General features: G+C 40.4%; 1 protein-coding gene across 4 annotated transcripts in view; it reads right to left on the minus strand.

Annotated features, from left to right (window-relative positions):
* Positions 1-23,438, minus strand: part of LOC122793047 (serine/threonine kinase 11 interacting protein) — a 1,659,807-nt gene that overhangs the window by 485,262 nt on the left and 1,151,107 nt on the right. The window contains exon 22 of one of the 4 annotated variants that reach the window (XM_044060721.1): positions 1,671-2,132. The exons of the other annotated variants lie outside the window; for them this stretch is intronic. Coding sequence (XP_043916656.1) covers positions 2,054-2,132 — 79 coding nt within the window. The 3' untranslated portion in view covers positions 1,671-2,053. Of the gene's footprint in view, positions 1-1,670; positions 2,133-23,438 lie in introns of those variants that run through there. 4 annotated transcript variants of the gene reach the window in all.

The raw sequence follows: 23,438 nt of genomic DNA on the forward strand, positions 1-23,438 counted from the left end.
TAGCAAGGGACAACCATGAAGAAATTGTTAGCTTTGACAATGATTGTCCTTTCCTCTTACCTTCATAGGAGAGAAACAGTTGTTCAGCTTTCCAGAAAAGTTGAGTTTTGCATAAGTGGTATCCAATTTAATTGTGTACATATAGAGAGTGACTAATCCTCTCTCCTTTGTTCACAGTCTCTTGAAAGACTGGGAAGTTAATGGCATGGCCTAAAGTAAACTCTTACATTACTTTAGGCATAAAAATATCATATTTTTTTCTTAAAAATCACCCTGCTCTTTTGAAAAATAAGGTATGGGTGACTTACCATAAATGCTCTGGCAAAACAGGAAGAATGGACATTGCTTTAGATATCTGTAATTGTATTAAATCATACTTAATATTTTTAGTGTATTAGAGGTTTTGCTCTGTTCCCATTGGAAACCCCTACTCATATTAGTTAATATTCCTGAAATGAGATTTCTTCATTAAAGATATCTGTAGGAATGCTTTGTTCAGACTCAGAGAGCCCAATTGTGTAGAATCCTCAGAAATATACTACCCACCCAATAAGGCTCAACTCTCTGACTGAAAAATCCTGTCAAGCTGAGAATGCCTGAAGACTGACTAGATACTAGAAAAGTAGTATGAGGTCAGGTTTTACTTAAATGCACTTTGTTAGACATAAATACATTTAGTCAGAATGGATCTTATATAACTATAGTAGAACAGACCCTGTATAGGCCGAGAAATGTATCCATAATAAGTACAGGCCTGTCTTCATTTTAAATTTTATATTTTACATACAGTTTCAGTGAAAGGCAGGTTGAGAGACAAGGAAACATGTGAGATAACCTTCTGGCTAAGCATGAGACATGTAGAAACAACCTTCCGGCTAAGCATGAAACATGTAGGAACAGGTTAAAAAGGGAAACTACAAGGTGTGCTTTTTTAAGGGAATGTTCAGACCTTGCAGAGAAAGAGAACATACAGTTAGGCAAATGAAATAATAAATCTAGTTTTGATGGTACAAGGCCTGGGAATCAAGGCTGAAGGGGTGGAGACAGCTAGCAGAGGAAACTTTACTGAACAGAAGTTAATACAATATATATATATGTTTTAGAACTGAGCTTGCAGTTTGAGTTTTAGTTCAAGACTTGTTCATATATTGGTTTATTTTGTTACTCCAGTTACTTGACATATTATTTATGCTCTTATACAACATTTAAGTATGACACTGTGACATTTATAATGCTGCTCAGAACATATCTACAAAAATATAATACACTACTTTTCTCAGCAATCCAGTAGAACAGGACTCCATTTTTTTTTTTTTTTACAATGGCGCCTGAACAGACTCGGGGAAGGTTAAGGTGAACTGATTCCTGGAACTCCCCACAACTTTGGAGATAAAAAAAAAAGGCTGCAGTAAGTACACACATGATGCAGTTTAGGGAGCAGCAGTGTGTCTTGAGTTGAAAGTTTAAAAAAATCGGCAGCATATTTTTTTTCCTTTTTCAAAAGCTTCAAAAAATAAAAACATAAAAAGGACAGTTTTGCAGAATATCAACAACGCTGATAAAGTATCAATAAACTGCATCAAAAAATCTTATTCACATCTTCAGGAAAAAAAAAACTTCTCAGCAGGGCATCAGTAAATTCATACAGACAGAAGGTGTGAGATGACAATGTTTATTTATTATGTAAGCATTCATTTTTATTACTATGGATTTCATAATTAAATCAGATGGTAACTGTTTTAAAAATTTTGATATTTCTGCAGTAGATACACCAGATGTTGAGTGGTCTAAAATTATGGATTAGGTTAAACATAGCTGTAAACAACATGACAGAACATTTTTCTCAAGGCAGACTGCCAAGTTTCAGATCATTGTTAAAGCAATATTAAGAATGCGTAATTATGCATTACACTGAAAGACCATCACTGAATACAGGACCGACAGTGCTACTCAGACATCAGTGTTACCCAAACGTGCAGTGACATCAGCAGATGAACTGCAGACTCTGGCAGGAACGCTAGAGGCTTCACAGAAGAAGATTCATTCAGATTTGTTAGGTGATTATGACACATTTTTGTCTAACTGGTATAAAACAGATGATAATGGGGAGAACGGGGAAAACTGGTAGAGGGCTATAAAAAAAAGAAAAGAATTAGGGTATGCATGGAAAGTAGTCAGTGAAATACGAACATTTCTTAATGATAAAAAGTTATTAAAACTGGGTGAGAAATATGCAATCAAGGACATAGTTCACAACAATGAATAAGTTCAGATGCAAAATCCATGCCTGTGTTTATTAATACCATTTTAAATCTTATTTAAATTTTTAAGGGCTCATATTAAATAAAGACTTGAATGGTTCTTTAAATTTTAAATAGGTTAATCATGTGGTCAACCAAGGTTAGTTAAGCACGGTTTCAAAACAATGGCGGTATCTGAGCAAATTTTACAATTGTATAGAATGAAAAGCGCTTCATGAATAAAACTTTAGTTTAGAGGGAGAACTACTCAGTGGCCTGGCAAATTTTTTTTTCACAGATCTAAACTGTTGCAGTACTTAAGACTACTCCAGTATCATGGGGTGACTTGGGGACAGAAATTGTCAAAATGTTTCAAAGGTATTCTTCCCATATGGGATAGAATGCATGCTGCCTTACAGGCTTTGGCACACAAAACATGTTTTGATCCCAGGTTATTTTAGGGTTGCCACCTATCTGTTTTTTTCCAGACTATCTGGAAATCAAATTAATTCTCTGGTACTCTGGAAAACACTGTACAGACTCTGGTATTCTGTTTCAAAAAAGGAAACAGACTATCAGAGTTTGTTAAATTGTCTGATTTACTATGCTTTTCACAGAAAAGCATGGTAAATCGTGTGAAAGAAGGCATCAGGAATGGAAAAAGAGGGCGTTTCCATATGCTGATGTCATAGTGACATCCCAAAATGGGTGGAGCATGGGTGGGAGAGAGGGCAGGAATGGGTGGGCTTACGGGTGATGCAAGGCGTGTGGCCTTACTTTGGTTTTAGCCACAACGAAAGGTGGCAAACCTAAGGTTATTAGATCAAATTAAGATAACTAGGATGCAAAACCTTAGAAAAAATGCAGTTTTATTTACCTTAACATATGTAGTAATGCAGATACATGGAACAAGATGAAGTACAGAAGCATGTAATTAAAGCATTTTTGCAACAAGTTCAGGGTACAGTCATCTCAAGTTAACTATTAAAAAAGTACATGCCAAACTGGGATCACTCTACCGTATCAAACCATTTCTTACCAACAATACAAGATCAACCATTGCTCGCTCCCAACTTCTATCCACCCTACTTTATGCATTTCCCATTCTGGCTAATCTCAACAAAACTGAACTAAGCAAAATGGAAGTCTGCTGCAACAGAATTGCCTGCTTTGCTGCAAATTGCTCATATAGAACTCATCCCCGTACTGCTTTGAGACAGCTCCTCTGGCTTGAACTGCCCAACCTCCTAACCTACAATCAGCTCTGCCTCTGTCATTCTATTACCTCCCCAATAAGTGTCCTGCCCTCAAAAATCTAGTACATCAATCAGCCAAAAGACCTCTTAGATCATCAAATAAACTACATAGCTTTGGAGATGCACTATATAGTAGTTCAGTGGCTAAAAAAATGGAACTCTGTCCCCACTAGCATTCAAAACACACCATCCAAAGCCTACTTTAAAGACCTCATCAGGCAACATCTCAAGCAAAGTTGGCAGTGCCATGATTGCTCCCCAGGCTAGTGAAAGCAGATAAGGTACACATACTAAACCTAGAGTGCTTGATAATAGTTTTCAATCTTACAAACACTGGCTAATCTACAATGTATGTACTGTACCTGTGTACTATGCATGTATTCTACCTATGTTCCAAATTTCAGCTGTACACCACAAATCTATTAATTACCTTTATTTTTAAATTAATATTTTTTGTTTGTTCTCCCCACTGTAACTGTTGATGTGCTGCATACCACTGTAAAAACAAGTCTTTTGTAATTTGTGTGTATACTGATCATGTCTAAATAACTAAATGTATCTGTAATTTTTCTATGTGGAGCCTTTTTTTCTCCCTGGGCTTCTGCTGAAAAAGGGCCTTTTCGGCTCAGACACCCCCGGTTAACAAATGTAAAATAAATAATAATAAATAAATAAATAGACACAGCTATTAAATTAAATGCAACTGCTGCAGAAAAGACATTGGAGTAGGCAGTATGTTTAGTCAGCAGACAAAAGCAGATTTTGCAAGCATCAGGTTCAATTAATACAATATTTTCTGCAGTGACAGAAGTAGCACTTGTCAGCTACAGGGAAAAAAAAAGACTGTTGTTGAATTTTTCTTTTTTTTTTTTGTCAAGAAGAAATGTCCTAAATACTGGATGTGGGACAATAAGTGTGTTGAAGCTGGAATTGATGAACCAGTCCCAGTCATTTCAAGTAAAAATAGGCAAGGGAGAAAGAATATGCTGCAGTGAGTGAAATTACTGACAGACTATCTTGTTATTCTCACTGTGACTTGCTACATCTACATCAGAATATTTTTGAGGAGTGCTACAGTCCACCAACAAATCAGCTGATTTATCTACCATCATTTAAGAAAGAAAAAGATGGCAGACCAAGCATCTCATAGTTTATAGGAAATAAATTATGGAATAATTCATTAGACCTCTTGGAAACATTGTATCATATTTTAAAATAAATATCGCTTCCTTCCTTCTTAAATGTTCCTTAATTTTTTCATTGGTACTAAACCTAGTATTTACTTGTTCCAAAACAGTTGCCTGTAACCCCTGTGGGTCTCCATTATGGTGTTCCTTAAAGTGCATAGCTACAAGACTCTGAAATATCTGCTTCTTGATGTCCCTTATGTGCTCTTTTAATCTTACAGCAACACTTCTCTTGCTCTCTCCAATATAAAATAATCCACAAGGACATTTTAAACTATATATATTTTTTTCACTATTGCAAGTGAAGCTGCCTCTTCTATCAATTTTTTTCCTTAATGCTTTCAAAACTATCAACTATGTGTTTGGAAAAGTTTCATATCTCGCTATATTATTTTCTTTATTTTTTGGTCTCTCAAATTATTTATTTTAAAATTTGATACAATGTTTCCAAGTGGTTTGAATAGAGAATTCTCTTGGAAGCATTTAATGTAAGAAGGTTAAAAAGAATATTAAAAGTTAACCTTTTTAGTTGGCTTTTTTAGTGAATTCTTAATTGGATGATTATTTAATTGATTAAATGCATGTATTTAAGTGTATGCTTACCAGCAAAAAGATGTACTCTGAAAAGGCTTTTCTGAAAGCCAAGGCTCCAGAGAAGTGTTACTTGCTTTTAATGGTATAAGAATTTGAAGTTTTGCTGTTAACTTTTACTGCAGAAGTTATTTTTTTATTTTATTAAATCAGTCTGTGTACTAAACTGCGTGAATTAATCTGGCCTGGAACTTCCGGTGTGAGGAAATTTATATTTGTTTACTGGGGTAGTGCACTGATCTCAATGGGCTATTTGCAGGCACAGACCAGGTGAACAGAACAACATAAGAAATGAACATAACAAATCTATAGATACAACAAGATGCTAAAATACAAATGTGTGTGTGTGTGTGTGTGAACACATATATTTACAGATGCAAGAATATGGTAACATTGATGGAAAAATTGAATTATGGTTAGCGGAACTTTATGGATACGATGTAGCCATAATGATTGAAATGGCATATGCTACAACTATAGTGACATATCCTTACATAGAGAGGTATTAATACATTTGAAGAGGCAATTGACAACAGTTGCAAGAAAGGATACCATGAGGAGAAGACAGAGAAAAGGTGAGCGAGACTTGCAGTGTGAAGAGGAGCAGAAAGGAGTACAAGTGTGACAGATACGAAGAAAATACAGAATTAGGATGAATGAGAGGCAGTATGTAAAGGGTATAACAAGATGAGACAAGGAAGGATGAAACAGGGATAAAGTGGAGTGTGAGAGAGCTGCAGGGGCATGTAATACGACCTCAGTGAGTGCAGCTGTACTTGGCTTGGGTGAAGAGGTGTTCCTTGATTTATCTGAAGTCAGAGTGCTTTAGGGCAGCTTGGATTGACAGAGGAATGGAGTCCCACAGTTTAGATACTAGGATGGAGAGTGCATGGTCAGTACAATACAGTTTACTTTTGGAAGTTAGCAAGGTGGATTAAGATTGAGAGATACTCGTGAGATTATATTTGGGGGTTTGGGTGAAAAGTTTATGAGTGAGACGGGATGATGTTTCAGGAGAAAGGGCTTTGTGAATTAATGCCTTGTAGGAGGTTGGCTCAAATGTACTGGGAGCCATTTAGCTTTGTCAAGAATTAAGCAGTGATGTTTGCTATTGGGGGAGTTAGTAATGAACCTGCAGATTTTATTGGATATTGTTTGTAAGATAGTGGCATTTTTCTTTGAGGCTGCAGCTACAATGGGTAGTCCACATTCAACTTGAGATAAAAGTAAACCTTTGTCCATGGCAGCTTTGGATGGCTTAGACAGAACAGGAGATAGCTTATTTGCCCAGAACAATAGTCTGTTGATCTTGTTGTGTGTGTTTTGAATGTACAGTTGAAAGTTAAGAGATTGGTCTAGCCAAATGCCAAGTTATTTGAATGATGTCGTAGTTTCTATGGTGGTACTGTTAACATCTTTAATATTAAGGAAGCTGTGTGCTTTAGCTGTTTTTGGTTGGTTCAGAATACCATTGCTTTTGTATTTGAGGGATTGGGTATAAGTTTATGACCTATTAATCCCTGGTTGTGGGTTTGGAGGTTATCTTGGAGATTAATTTTTATAACAGAGTGGGATTTGTTTGACATGTAGATGACCATATCATCTGCATAAAGAGTTAGAGGTGTCTGAGGATGATCAGATGGGATTTTACTGATAAATATGGAAAAGAGCAGAGGGGCTAAACTGGAGCCATAGGGGACAGCTTTCATAAGAGAAGCTGTTTCAGAGGTGGTGATGCCTAACTCAACCTTGAAGGATCTACTGGTGAGGAAGTCTACAAATAAAGGTTATTAATGCCTATTTCATTTAATTTGTCAAATAGCAAGTTATGGTCAATTACATCAAAGGCTTTTGTGGGGTCAATAAAGACAACTGTCAGGTTGCCTTCGACCATATTGGATAGGATGTCATCTGAGAGGGAGCAGAGAGCTGTTATGGTGCTGCATCCAGACCAGAATCTATGTTGCTTCTGAGATAGAAGATGGTATTGATGCAAACAGCAATTTGGTTGTAGATATTTTTTTTCTAGTAAAATGATAAATTAAATGATTTAGAATGGGAAACCAGAAATAAATGGAGCATTTGCAAGGTAAAGGCACATCAGGGAAGCGACAGCACTCACTACTAAGAAGGGAGTTCTTTATACAAACAGCAGTGTGAGAAAAACAAGGAATACTTTACCAAAGATGTGAGCCATGAAAGTTCAACAGTTAAAGCAGATGTAACAAAAATTCAGAAGATGCAGGGTGATACTGCTGAATCAGCACAATGTAAAGTTATATATGTACAAAATAAAGGAGGGAGCACTCTTGTCCTATATACTAAAATCTTTGGCTAAGCAGTTAAGTACAGCCAACAACTGTTGGGCCATTTATGCTTTCAGAAAAAATGGCACATCATAAAGAAAAAGTTTTGAAATTCACAGACTGCCAAGAGATGACCTGTATCTGGCATTCAAGGCATCCTCCAACCCATTACTGATGGATTTGCTGCACATCAGTACGTCAAATGGCATAAGAAATACTCTTTCTATGGATTCAAACCTGTTCTTCAACATTAACAGAAAGAAAATGGGCTCACGTAATGCCGAACTGCCTGAGCTGTCCAGTATCGTGCAAATTCAAAAGGAAGTGTACCTCATACTTAAGGCACAGTAAAAATAGTGAAAGTAGTATCAATTAATGAATACTTGACAAAATGATAATGAATTAATGAATACTTGACAAAAAATCACTAATCGACCAGGGTAAAATAAATAGAAAACACACAAACTTTATTTACAAAATAACATTAATAGAATGGTTTGGAGGTACGGGAATATCTCAGAGAATACCACTGCTGTGGAACTGATTCCCCATTTACAAAAAACAAAGTTTATCCCTGTACATATTCAAATGCAGCTTAGATATATGCTTGAAAAAAAAGGAAATTCACCCAAGGACCGCTCCCTGTACTATTAATGGACAGAGGCAGCTCCTAAATGCTTTACCGCATGAATGGGTACCCTCAAATTACCTATGGTATGAATCAAGTTACTCTCATTAGGGGTAATATACAATTTTCATTCATGGGATAGATAAGACCAATCCATAACCAAATGGAATAGGCTATTTTGAGCACAAAAAGGAAAATTGGCTAGTCTTAAATTGGCCCATAAGGGCAACTAGCCTAGTACTTATCTATGAGCCTATGAATACATAACATATCTGCAGATAAATGCCACACCAAGGAAACCTCAGTTACAAACAGTAGCAGTCTCAGAAGGCACATGGTACAGTATACAGATAGATTTTGCAAAACCCTTACCATCAGCAAAAGGGGCTACTGCTACTTGGTAGTAGTTCTAGACACATTCATTAAGTGAGTAGAAGCTAGTCAACAAAAACATGACAGCAAAACCTACAGTGCTTGCATTGTAGAATAATATTTTTTTTTCACATTGGAAATGACCTCAAATCATTAAATCTGTTAATAGTACACAGTTCACAAATCAGTTCATGAAGAAAGTCTGCAATCAGTTAGAAATACAACAGAAATTTCATGTTCCATATCACCCACAGTCTAACAGAATGGTAGAGAGGATGAATAAAACAATAAATGAAAGACTTACTAAAGTCTGTATAAAAGAGGGACCTAACTAGGTCATTCATCTGCCAGCTATTTTGCTGGGAATAAGAGCATGTCAACAAAAGTCAGGAGTTTCAATATTTTGAGTTAATAACCCATCACTGGGGTGGCAGCTTTCTTATTTCATTATACCACACTATTAGGTTTGGTTATAGACTTTGCAGAAACAATCAAGAATGTGAGCTTATTTCATGCAGGTTCACAGGTTCATTGATTAGTACTAGGCTAACTGCCCTTGTGGGCCATATTAAGCCTAGCAAATTACCCATGTGAGAATCAAACCCTGCACTTTGTGTCTATAAGGTAAACACCTTAACCATTATGTCAACCCCATTCAGCTGAAGTTGTACTGCTGAAGCAAGGTCAACAAGTTATGCTGAAATGATTTGTATTTGGAGGTTATTTTGCTTCAAACTAGAAAGGACCATATACTACAGTCAGACATGCAGGACCTCTAAATCAAGAAAACTGAGAAGAATCATAGGGTCAGAAAATTATTAAAAATGCAGGTGTAACCGAAATAAATTGATATTGCTTTTTTGCTCTTTGCAGATACTGCTACAAAAAGATGTGCTGTCAAATCACATTGATTTTTGGAACTTCCAGTTTGATATTACAGAATGCATGTTTTTTTTAATACAGTCAGAAAAAAATCATTACTTCTGCCACCAAGATCTGCATCACAGGTGTGGCCTAAGGGGGATTGAAAGACTTAACTTTATGAGTGATTCAGCCAGGTACAAATAGATTTTAGACTGGCACTTTCAATACCCCAGTGCTGACTTGGTATGATACAGAGTAAGGCTTACTCTATTGCATTTTTTGATATTAGTTTTGCTTGCCTTAGTGGACTATTTTGCAAGTTCTGGGTTGGCCCAGTCATGTATCAGGGCAACTGGATTATCACATATCATGACAGATTAAGACCGTACATGACTGTGAAGCAATTTATGTGCCAGTTAATAAAACAACCGTAGCTTATTTTTTCCAGTAGGTCTTTAGATATAATACAGTATGAATGGTACAGATATAACAATACATTATTTAGAAGGAATGTAGTTTAATGCTACAGATTGTTCACTAGATAAACAGTATGCTGACCAATTTTATTTAGATTTGTCTTGAATAGCTGAAAGGATATTTTCCTTTGAGTTTAGATAAGTGCCTAAGTAGATGCATGTATATATTCATGTAAAACAGTGATATCATAACACAAAGTGTTACAAATTGAGTTTCAGATTCAGGTTACACCTACAGGTCATCACAGGAAAAAAGAAAAGTGTTGAAATGAAAGGATTGGTATCCACCTTACAACACATTCACCAAGCTTCAGTTTCCTTCTAAACATGCTTTTAATTTGTCTCAATGCTAGACTTGGGCCCATGTGCCATTAGAAAAGTTTTCCTCAAGGGCATGGCCAATATGACTGACAGCAGCAACTGGTGAAAGCTCTGTGAGTGAAAACTTTTCTGACAGAAACTATAATAAAAATTTAAAATTTGGAGTATAATCAAAATGTTAAAAATTGGAGATACTTGTTAGCTAATTTTATTCACTAGTAGAAAAAAGATTTATAGCTTCAAGTTCATGAAAAGTTTAAATATTCCTGTCAGAATTTCAACTGCTTGGGTAAGAGAGAAGACATCCAGTCACTAATATCTATTACGCAGGATGTCTTACTTAAATGGAAAAAAATGGATACCACAATAGAAAGTTTCAAAGAAGAGTCCGGAAAGATGTATCCTGTATTAATTTTTATGAAACAACAAAGTGCACAAATCATCAGCAGGAAAAGGCTTTAAATAATCATGAAGGGAGAATAACTGAAGGGGAGCCTCTGACTGAATTTATTTTAAAACAAAATAACTGTCTCATAGATAAAATTGATGACAAAATAGAATGAGATGAAATAACATTAGAATTTATGGTACACCTGAAGAGTATGAGGGAGACAATATAATAAACTTCTTAACAACCTGGCTAAATAAAGCATTAAATCTATCTGAAACTATCTTTTGGAACTGAAAAGACACATGGATTCCGGAGAGCAACTTTGAAGAAGAAAAACAATCACATTCAATTATAGTTAAGTTTATGTCCAGCTTAGAAAACGATAAAATATTAAAAACAGCATGGTCCAGCCCACCTATTAAAACAGGTGAACACAAAGTCAGACTTGACAATGATTACTCCAGTAAAGAGTAAAAGAAAATCCTGCTTACCACTGATTAAAGAACTTAAAAATGTTGAAGCCACCTTGGTGTTTCCTGCAAAGATAAAGAAGTTATGTACTCACCATAACATTCTATCTGTGTTGTTGATCTTTGTTCTTTCTTCACAGTTGGGAATTGGTTCTGATCCTCGTAACTGGCTCGGCCATTATACAGCTCACACCAGCCAAAAACTCTCAAGCTAAGTCTCTACCCACAATGCCCTTGTGCAAGTTACTTCAGATCAAGTTTGCAAATTACAGCAAGATGAAGTATATATAATAAATGAAAGGAAGCCATGTCCAAGGTAAATACCTTAATGCCAGCCCAGGACAATGGTACGAACCTCCAGGAAATCTCGAAGGAGGGGTAAATGTAGGTGGGATGTCAAGAATGAATGTAGATCGACAACACAGATGGAACGTTATGATGAGTACATAACTTCTTTATCTGATGTTGTAAATCTTCATTTATTCTTGACAGTTGTGATGGAGTCCCCAGCTACCTACACTCTTGGTGGCCTTATGGAAGGATATTCCTGAGAACCATAGAGCCAAAGGATGCTCTTCCCCTGGAGACCATATCCAATTTGTAATGAGTGATAAAGGTATGAGGCATTGCCCAAGTTGTGGCCACACATATTTCATCCAGAGAGGCCTTGGAATGAAAACACCTGAAGTGGCAACAGATCTGGTTGAGTGAGCCCTTACAGATGCAGGTATTTTACAATTGTTCTGTCATAAATAAAGGTAAAGCAATCTTTTAGACATTTTAATAAGGTCACCTTATAAACAGGTTTACCTATCCTTGGTCCTGAAAAGGAGAGAAACGGATGGTCTGAAGTTCTACAAACCTTAGTCCTGTCAAGATAAAACCTCAGCTGTCTGTGGACATCTAACAGATGTAGACAGTATTCCCCTTTGTTAGAGAAATTTGGAAAGAAAACTGGTAAACGAATGGACTGACTGACGTTTGACTGGAAGATCACCTTAGGAAGGAATAAAAGGTTAGTCCTCAAGGACACTTTGTCCTTATGGAAGATTATGCATGGCGGTTTCGGACAAAGTGCCTGTATTTCTGAAATCCTTCTGGCAGAATAATGGCCACTAGACAAAGAGTTTTCCAAGAAAGAAACTTGAGATGACAAGTAGCAGCTGGAACAAAGGGAGGTAACACTAAATATTGCAAAATAAATGTAAGATCCCATGAGGGCAATGGATCCTTGAATGGAGGTTTAATGCATAGGATTCCCTTAAGAAACAATTTGCATAAGCGATGACAGATTAGGGATTGTTCATTGCAGCCATTGTGAAAATTACAGATGGCTGCTAAGGTAACTCTAATGTTTGAAGCAGCCACTCCCTGGTTGAAAAGGTTCACTAGAAAATCTAAATTTTTTTCAACAATTGGGGCGAAAAAGGGTCCAAATTATTCTTAGAAGCCCAAAGAGAAAATCTTTTCCATTTACTGGAATACAATTTCCTGGTGAATGGTCTATGAGAAGACAGAAGAAATTTTCAGACAAGGGAAGTAATATTAGATTGCCTCGCGACTAATACAATTGGAGGAACCAAGATGTGAGCTTGAGGGAGTGAAGGTGTGGGTGTGACAAATGATCTGGAATCGGGTTCAGACTCCAAGGTTGATGAACCAAGTGAGGTCATAGGAAGGGAAACCAAACTTGCCTGGGCCAGAATGAAGCAATGAGGATTACTCTGGATCGCAACCTCTGTGATTTCTTCCAAAAAAGGGGAATGGGGGAAGTGCATAAAGGAGACCTGGGTACCAATTTAGGAGGAGTGCGTCTCTCGGTGACTCTCCCCGTGGAGGGAGTAGGGCAAAGTATACACTGCACTTGTTTACTGGGGAGGCAAATAGGTTGCAGCAAGGCTCGCCCCATCGGCAAAATATTTATTTTTCCACTTTGGGATTTAGAGACCACTCGTGCAGCAGTAGTATGTTTCTGTTCAACTTGTCCACTATCACATGGAACTCTCCGGAATGTGCATTGCCACAAGAAAGCAGTTGAAAGATACTGCTCATTGCCAAACTCTGAGAGCTTCCCGGCAGAGGGGGTAGGAGTTGGTTCCTCCTTGTTTGTTGATGTACCAGACTACCGACATGTTGTCTGATTGGACTGCAACCATTTCGGAGGAAGAGCATTCTGAAAGGCTTGCAACGCTAGAAGCACTTCTCTCATCTCTAGGACACTGGTGTGCAAGTAGGCCTCTTGAGGAGAGCAAGTGCCTTGTACTATCTTTCCCAGATAATGCCCCCCCACTACATCTGGGAGGCATCCATGGTCACTATGGCCTTGGGTTGAGGTGGGACAAAAGGCCGTCCCATAAGGATCTCTTCTGACTCTATCCACCAAGAAAGATCTTTCTCGCAAGTTTCCATTATCAAGATCGGATGACTTAATGAGTGTGTAAGGATGGATCATTGCGACACTAGAAGCCATTGAAGTATTCTCATGTGAAACCGTGCCATGGGAACTAAAGTGATAAGTGCTGCCATGGAACCCAGGGTCTGAAGAACAAGAAAAGCAGGGAATTTTTGTTTTGATAAAATGGATTGGTCTTTACATCTTATTGTTTGTAATCTGTGAAGGAGTAGAGAGGCTATGCAGGAGACTGTATCGAGCTGTGCTCCGATGGGGACAGCTGAGACTTCTTACAGTTCAGTGTGATGCCTAGGGACTTTAAGAGATGTATGATGAACTCTAAGTTTTGGATCAGTAGATGCCTGGTCGGGGCAGTGAGGAGCTAGTCATCTAAATAAGGAAACACTCGGAATCAATGTAATCTCATGTGGACCGTGACAGCCGCCATACATTTAGTGAATATGCTGGGGGCCGTGGTAAGACCAAATAGCAGCGCTCTGAACTTTTAATGACATGCTTCCAGCCGAAAGCGGAGAAACCTTCTTGAGCACTTGTCTATTTTTATGTGATAATATGCTTCTTGAAGGTCTATAGATTACATCCAATCTTCTTTCTCTAGAAAGGGGAGAATAGACTGAACCATGACCATCCAGAATTTTGTCTGCTGGACAAACCTGTTTAGAAGGCTGAGGTCTAGTATTGGCCTCTAGTTCCCAGTCTTTTTTGGCACTAAAAAGAATGAGTAAAATCCGGATTCTAACTGGTCTGGTGGGACTTCTTGGATGACACTTTTTTGCAGCAGCCTTTGGATTGCTTTGGCAGCTTGATTGCTCTGATGGAGTGGAACGTCAGGGATTTTTCTTCGAGAATGTGGGATTATGTTGAAGGAGATACTGTAGCCTCTGGCAATGATTTTCTACACCCAAGAATCAGATGTTATTTGTCGCCAGGATGACAGGTGCAGAGAAAGACTTCCCCGACTACTTCCAGAGGTAAGCAATCAGGCCTCCTTTCAGGAGCGCTGGTAGAGCTGTCCAGAGAAGGAATCCCTGGACTCTTGGTTATGTGGGCCACTTCTGCTTCAGGGTCGGCGTCTTCCATCTGAGCCCCCCCCCTCTGCCTCGAGGGGAACCGGCGCCATGTGTGTCAAGGAAAGGTCCGTGGGACTTCTTGAACCATATTTTCCCACTCCTCTGACTCCTGGAGAAGGATCGTTGAAGGGTAGAAAAATTAATGACACAGCAGACAGGGTCTTAACATTCTTTTGACACTTCACTAGTGTGTCCTTTACTTTAGGGCTGAACAGGGATGATCCGTCAAACGAAGCATTGATGAAGAAGGACTTGAACAGCTCCACGAAGTCACACAAGTGCATCCAGGCATGTCACCCAATGGCAATGTTGGAACCCGCTGCTCTGGTCATCCCTTCGAGTGCATGGGTAATGAGTCACACGGACGAGTTTGATATAGACTCCAGTGTGGCTAGCTGTGAGGTGAGCTTATCTTGTACTTCGCTGGGCACAGCCCCAGCTTGAGCTTCGGATAATTCCTTAATCAGGTCTCTCTGGAGTCTAGTAAAGTGTGCCATGAAGTTCAAAGACCCAACTGCGAAGGTCGATGAAGCATAGACCCGCTTACCAAACCTGTCCATTGTCCTAGACTTCCTGCTAGGAGGATGAACAGAAGGACTCTCATCAGCTAGTTCCTTTTTGGTGGCAGCCACCACCACTATGCATCTACTGCTAAACCCTTTGCCCAATATTGGTGGTCTTTTGGTGGAGATAATATTCTGTCAGGTCTCCGGGGAATGGGCTCTATGGCATCAGGAGCCTTCCAAGCCTGCTGCAAAACTAGCTTGACAAGGTCATCAGCAGGTGGAGTACACCCAGGAGGTAGATGGTCGGGCACTGAAGGCTTGCAAGTAACACAAGTTTCCTCTATGGATGGGTCTTGGGTCTTTCATGTACCCTTCTATTTCAACAATTTCTAGGATGTCTCCAAAGGAAACATCTTCAGGGGGTGACCATGGAGAACCTTCCCCTTCATCGAACTCCATTTCCGCTATGACTGATTCTTCAGGGGAATCCAGATGCTTCCTCTTGCATGTCCTCTTTTGTGGTGGATCCTCAGTGGAAAGCTCTGGCGAGGACTCTGAAGAGGAGGGGCCCTGTAGCAGGGCAACTTAAAACTTTGGTGCTCACTGTCCTGTTGTAGAGCTTGGTGTCAACTCTGGACCAGAGGAAATGGAAATATGGCACGCTGATGCAGGTGGGGCCAGCTGGGAGCCCATGGAGGCTAAGGCCCTCTCCATACCCTAAAAGGTGGTACCCCCTGAAGAGGAGTAGGAGCCCAGAATCAAGAAGGACCACCTCGGAACAAAGGTCACACTCCGTTCTAAGGGACCACCCTCCAAGGCTGGAGTCAAGGAAGGACCCAAAACCAAAGTTTCTGAAACTGAGATTGGCACCATACCCAAATTAGGTGCAGACCTGCAAACCATGGAACTGACAGAGGGGGTCATGGCCCAGAGACTCAGCTGGCTCCACAGCAGAAACCGACAATGTAAGAGAAACCTCCAGTGCCAAGGCAGACACACCTAATGGCAATGAAACAGCCAGCACCGGGGGTATGAAAGTGCAGGGCAACAAACTGCTGTCAAAGTCAGAGGAGGATAAGTAGGAGCTTAGGGAGAAAAGGTCCCCAATCCAGATGGGAAAGTGACCTGAGAAAGGGCAAGAATACCTGTGGCTAGCAACAGTTGATCCACCAACCTTATGACAACCAACTCTGAAAGACTCCTGGAGGACCATACTGAAAGGGCCGAAAGAGACTCTGGTCTTTCAAGGAAAGGACCAAGTAGTTGTCCCACATAGGGGTCTATAGTTAGGGAATATCTTGTCCTGGGCATTTCCAATATCGGCTTTCGCACTGACAGGGTGGGCTGTGACTGTTATCAGTGTCGATATAAATGTCTGTTGAGCAGTAGGTGAAGTTGGTGCCGAGCCAGAACCCATACACGCTGGCGGTAACAAGGGTGTTGACAGTACCGTTGAGGTTGATGGTGCCGAGGAGGTACTAGCTTGAAGTTTTGGAACCTTAGCAGTTGGTTCTGAAGGGTGAGAACCGAGGATTTATGTTTAGGAGCCTTTGGAACCAAGGGTGAAGTCAGTACCAAAAGACGCTTCTTTTTTTGGTAGATCTTGTTTCGTGTCGGCCTTGGACAAAGGCTTTGCAAAAAGGGGGTTTAAGTAGGCCTTTAAACAAGAGATGTTCATTGTGTTTCACTGTTGCAGTCATTACTCTTGGGTTATTCTGCTGGCAGGCTACCCGCAGTCGGCCTGAATTCCAAAGTCTTGGCCCGGCATCGGTTGCTGTCGCCTCTTCCCTGACGTCAGTGCGCCAGGGGTATAAAAGATGCAGCCGACAACATTTTCCCCAGTCTTTCTTGCTATGCAGTGCCCGAAGCAAAAGCAGTTCGCAAGTGCCGGTTGGCCGACTCCTGAGATTTTCAAAACCGAATTCCAGAACCGAAGTCTTCATTAAAGCTAAGTACCCCGTTGGGAAAACTTTTTTCTTGCCTCCAGACCGATGTCAGAAAAAGTTAACAATTGTATTTCTTGTGGGAAGCAAATACCTCATAAGGATTTTCATTCTTACTGTATTCCTTGCCTTGGCCCTGATCACAACGTTGCTAGCTGTCGGTTTTGTGCTAGATTTAACCAACGCACTATTAAGCGTTGGTACGATTTTGCCTTTCATTATTTTGGCTGAAGGTTTAATTATATAATGCCGTTGGAACAGCCGACGACCAGAGTTTATAAAAAGAGCAAGGAAAAGGACAGGCATCCGAGGTCCAAATCCGACGATGAGGCCCCCGCCAGGCCAGTCGCCGGTTCTCAGTGAGGCACTTTCGCAGCCCCTGACGCCCGCTACCTCAGAGCCACAGGCCGCTTCCGACTCCCACGTGGAGCCAACTAGGCCTCTGGATAATCAAGGTATTGGACTCTCGGAAACTATTCCCTCAGATGGGTCCGGAGCCACTGAGCAGGCATCACCTTCTGAGGGTGTTTTCAGACCTACACAATTATATGTCAAGCCAACCTCAGCCTCACAGACAAAGAAACAAGTACAGCATTCTCCTGGACAGACTTCCATGCCTAAGAAACAGATGCTTAAAATGGCCGAAGACCTAATTACTTTGATCAGGGGTTCCCATCCCCCTCCTGATAAGAGGCCTAGGCAAGAGACAGAATATGACTCTTCTGATCAGGTTTCAGTTTCCTCTGATTCCTCTTCTGAACAGGGATACTCTTTTCCTCCCTATGAGGATTCTGATGCTGAAGAATCTATTCCTTCAGCCTCTCCTCCTGAGGATTATTCTTTTGGAGAAACCCTGCATACCATGAGGGAGCATTTTCACTGGGAGAGCCAAGATTACTCAGAATCTAAGAAAAGGCTCAGAGACTTTCTTTTCCTACCTCGGCACAGACCTCTTGCTATTCCACCTGTTCTAGACATTGTAGATGATGTATTTTCAGAGTCCGGCCTGTCTCCTGACTCTTGACCCCCTGCACCTGCTAAGCCAGACAGATACTAAAGGGTTCCAGACTTTCATAAATTTCGATATAAAAACCCTGCTGCTGACCCAGAAACTATATCTCAGGGTCTCAAAGGGGTAAAGGCTTCCACTGCAAAAAACCCTGACCCTCTGATAGGGATTCTAGGGCACTGGACAGATGGGGGAAAAAAAGTTTACACCTGCTACGTTGGCTGTAAGGGCTTTAAATTGTCAGTTTCATATGCTTAAATATCAGCAATACTTAATGTCACTGCTTAAACAGAAAATGTTGACAAATTCTGAATGTTCGGATAACAAGGAAATGCAGGATTTATTGCATGCAGCTGAACAAGTGGGAAAGCATACTTTGCAATGTGGTTTTGATTCACTGGAGGCCTTTTGCAGGGCCGCTGTTACGGGTTCCGTCATTAGAAGGCATGCCTGGTTAAAGGAACAGAATTTGCCTGATCATGTTAAAGCAAAATTATTGGATGCTCCATTACAGCATGATACTTTGGTGTTAAGGCAGAAGAGGTGTTGAAGAAAATGGAGGATAAAGTGAAATCCATGCAGACAGTTAAGGATTTCCTCCAGGTACAGCCACCCAGAATTAGCAGGAACTGGCCTACAAAGAATTGGTCCTTTCCAGTGTCAGACAGGCCACAAAGAGGCAGATACAGATGCCCCAGAGGCAGATCTCAGCCCCAAGGCTCATACAGACCTAAACAATGGAGTGCTTCTACCCCCAAAAGCGGAGAAGACAAATCACAACTATACAGGAAACAGTCCCAATGACTTTTCTCTGCCAGAACCAAGCACTTATCTTTTGGCAGCCCCCTTAGGGGGAAAACTAGCACTTTTTTCACCAAATTGGCACATGATTACCCAGGACAAATGGGTCTTGAACATAGTGCCTAAGGGCTACAGGTTCCACTTTCACACCCTGCCAAGGACAAAAGGTATGCCAAACCTGCCACACAATCAATGGGCAGAGGCATAAAAGCAAGTTTCATCCCTCATGGACATGAGGGTCATTCAACAAGTACCACAACAAGAGCAGGGACAAGGATTTTACTCAAGACTTTTCTAGGTGTCCAGAAAGGACAAAGCCTGGAGACCAATACTGGACCTGTCTATACTAAACACATTTCTGTACGTTCCAAAATTCAAAATGTTGACTCTGCAGCAGCTACTGCCCATGCTGGGCAAGAAGGCTTGGCTCGTAACTTTGGACCTAAAAGAGGCATACCTGCATGTCCCAATCAGACAATCCTGCAGAAGATACCTCAGATTCATAGTGGGCTCAATGCACTACCAATTCTCTGCACTGCCCTTTGGCTTATCTACTGCACCCAGGGTCTTCACAAAATGCCTGGCACCAGTAATTGCATTTTGCAGACAAAGAGGAATTCAAATATATCCTTACTTGGATGCCTGCCTTATTCAAGCAGAGAACAAAGACTTTCTACTGGCGTTTGTAAAAAGATTACTAATTTGGCTAAGGTACACAGTAAACGAAAAGAAATCAAAACTAGTACCCTCTCAAGAGATAATATTCCTGGGTGCAAGCTTAAATACAACTGCCCAGATGGCTTATCCCACACCAGACAAACAAAGGCAACTGACTTCTTACTTTAAAATGTTGGCAACAAAGACCCAGTTACCTGCAAGGAAAGTTCTGCAGGCTTTGGGCTTTATGGCATCCTGCATTCTGCTAATTCCATATGCCAGACTGCATATGAGGAAACTACAATGGTATCTAAAAAGTATTTGGACTCAACATTGCCACAGCCTGGAAACATTAATTACCCTCACTCCCTGCCTGCAACAGGGGTTTCGATGGTGGGCACAGGCCTGTAACCACAACAAGGGACAGCCATTCACTTTACTCACAGCCAGGCAGACACTAACAGCGGATGCATCAGATTATGCCTGGGGGGCCCACATGGCAGGAAAATGTATTCAGGGCACATGGCCCGCAAGCCAAATGCATCTTCATATCAATCAAAAAGAGATGCTAGCTGTTCAGAATGCCCTGACAGCCTTCAAGGATCTACTTCATCCAAGACAACTACTGATAAAGACGGACAATACTACAGTCATATGGTACATAAACAAGCAGGGAGGCACACATTCCTACCCCCTCTGCAGACAAGCCATGACTTTGTGGGACACAGCATTGACCTATCAAGTTCACCTGCAAGCACAATTCCTGCCAGGAAAAATAAACACTCTGGCAGACGAACTAAGCAGAAACCTCATGGATCCCCACGAGTGGAAACTGGATCCACAAGTCTTCAGCATGATAACAAGGAAATGGGGATGCCCAGACATAGATATATTTGCCTCCCCTCACAACTGACAACTACAGAGATTCTGCACAAGGATTTATCACAAGCAAGCATGGAAAGTGGATGCCCTACCCTTCAGCTGGAAAACCTAACAGTATATGCCTTTCCTCCACTGCCTCTCCCCTCCAAGGTACTCCTAAAGGTCAGACAAGAGAAGCCAAAAATGATACTGATTGCCCCAGACTGGCCACGCCAGCACTGGTACCCAATCCTAAAGAACGTGTCTCAAGGCCCAGCCTGGACATTGCCTCAAACTTCTCACTTACTGACCCAACAAAACAATCAGATCCTGCACAGCCAACTCAGGACCTTAAATCTGGCAGCATGGCGGACAATGTAGCCATTCAGAACACTCCTCTTTCAAAAGCGGTCATGGATGTTATCTTGGAGGCCAGGAGGCCCAGTACCAGAAAATCTTATGCAGAAAAATGGAAGAGATTCTGTGCTTGGAACCGGGAACAAGGTTTTGACACGTTTGTACCAAATATTCACCAGATTTTACAATACTTAACTGAGATGCTGGACAAAGGCCTATCTTTTTCATCAATTAAGATTCATGCCTCTGCCATTTCAGCCCATTACAATACGGAACCACCTATCTTTTCCCATCCTTTAATAAGGCAGTTCCTCAGAGGGGCCAAAAACATAAGACCTCCAAGGAGAGCACCAATACCTGCATGGGACCTCAATTATGTCTTGGAAAAACTCACACTGCCTCCTTTTGAACCAGCTTCAACAGCTGATATAAAATTCTTATCCTGGAAAACAGCTCTGTTCCTAGCAATAACCTCTGCATGAGTCTCGGAGTTGCAGACACTCATGGCTGTGGAACCTTTTATCATTTTCCATCCAGACAGGGTTTCTCTGAGGATGAACCCTACATTTATGCCTAAGGTGGTGTCCAGTGTGGCCCTTAACCAATCCATTCACTTGCCTACCTTTTATCCAAATCCACAGAACACGGGTGAGAGACTTCTGCATTCTTTGGACATACACAGACAGCTACGCTTCTACTTGGACAGAACTAAAGCTTTCAGAAAGACTGAGCAACTTTTAGTGGCATATGCTGCAGGATCACAGGGAAAGGTTATCTCAAAACAGACTATTTCAAAATGGATAGGCAATTGCATTTGTTTCTGCTACTCACAGCATGGCAAATCAGTGCCTAAGGGCAATAGACCACATTCTACCAGAGCAGTAGCCACTTCAGCAGTCTTCCTCAGAGGAGTACCAACCAAAGACATCTTAGAGGCTGCAACTTGGAGTTCAGTGCACACTTTTACAAAGTACTACCACTTACCTCTCTACTCTAACTCCAGAACAGGCTTTGCCACTGCAGTTCTGCAGGCCCTCATAGTCTTTCCTAATCCTATTTAGCCCAGCCACCCATCCTCAGCTTTGGGATTCAACCCAAGAGTAATGACTGCAACAAAGAAACACGATGAACATAGTACAGTTGTGTACCAACCATAAATATAGATGTTCGAGTGTATTCACTGTTGCAGTCCAGATCACCCTCCCACCATCCCCCTTTAATTTGCTGGGTCTTATCTGTACTTCTCTATTCTATACAACTTATGTGCTGTATTTGCTTGTAGATGAAGGAAATGTTTACTTTAGTGAATGCATGTTTATTGGCATAATCTATTTAGCCTACCCTTTTGGGGGCACCTGACATCTGGGGCAAGAAAAACTGAAGAAAATGGCGTCGGCTGCATCTTTTATACCCCTGGCGCACTTACGTCAGGGAAGAGGCGACAGCAACCGACGCCGGACCAAGACTTTGGAATTCAGGCCAACTGCGGGTAGCCTGTCAGAAGAATAACCCAAGAGTAATGACTGCAACAGTGAATACACTCAAACATCTGCATCTATGGTAGGTACACAATTGTACTTTTATTCCTGTGCTCTGCTAAGGTTCTCTGACTGAACCCTTTACATACTTCGCAATCCAAATGAGGTGCACCTAAGCAGTAGACACATGAAAGATGCCCATCGGAATTGGGCATCACTCTATCACAGTCTTGGTAATGTTTAAATCCTGACATGCCTTTAGACGGTTTATCTGACATATCAAAAATAGTAAAGAGAGAAAAACAAAAACACGCCTATTAAACTATACTCACACACATACACGCATAAAAGAGTGAAAGAGAAAGTAAGGAAGGGAACAAGATCTACCAACAATGGCAGATAAGATTACCTGAGGTAATGGGGCAAGTACCAACGATGGTACTAAAGGAAAACCCAAAAAGGGTTAGAAGGAAAAAAAAGGGGGCAGAGAAAAGGAGTATGCAACTATATATATATATATATATATATATATATATATATATATATATATATATATAAATGGATAGCGAGAGAAAAAGGAGAAATTAGGGGGAAATTTTTTTTAAAGCTATCTCAATAAAATTAGAAATTAGAAGACACTTAGCTGAAAGAAAGGCTGACACATCTTGCTGGCAGAATGGCAAATGAGATCTGGGGTAACATATACAGGGACATTGTGGGTAGAGAGTTGGCTCGAGAGTTTTTGGCTGGCGAGAGCTGTATAACAGCCTAGCTGGTTCCGAGGAATGGAACTGATTCCCAACTGTCAAGAATAAACGAAGATTGTCATCAGATCAAATTATTTCTTTCTGAAGGAACTAAAATATATTTGACACATTGGAGTAGGCATCCACTTTTGTAAACAAAAATAAAATCCTAAACAATACTAAAGAAATGAACTGGAACAGTGAGCTAAATTCATGGAAACTGATTCTAAAATTAAAAAGCTTAAAAATAAGTGACTTTTATTCTCTGACTTTTATTTTCTGAAACAGATTTACCCTTTTAATAAATGGTTTATACTGGATTTTAAGCTTCAAAATGTGTTAAGTATGTATTTATATTTTAAGCTAAAACATTTTTTCATAATAAGGAATACAAATGATTCGTTTTACTATATTTACAGTGAAAGACTTCATATATTTAATTTATCTAAACTTTTAACTGCATTTCTAAACGTTAAACATTTCTTGTAAGAGAAT

The sequence above is a fragment of the Protopterus annectens genome, chromosome 2.part0 (assembly GCF_019279795.1).
Source record: "Protopterus annectens isolate FY-2018-M chromosome 2.part0, PAN1.0, whole genome shotgun sequence".
In the NCBI taxonomy this organism is placed as follows: domain Eukaryota; kingdom Metazoa; phylum Chordata; order Ceratodontiformes; family Protopteridae; genus Protopterus; species Protopterus annectens.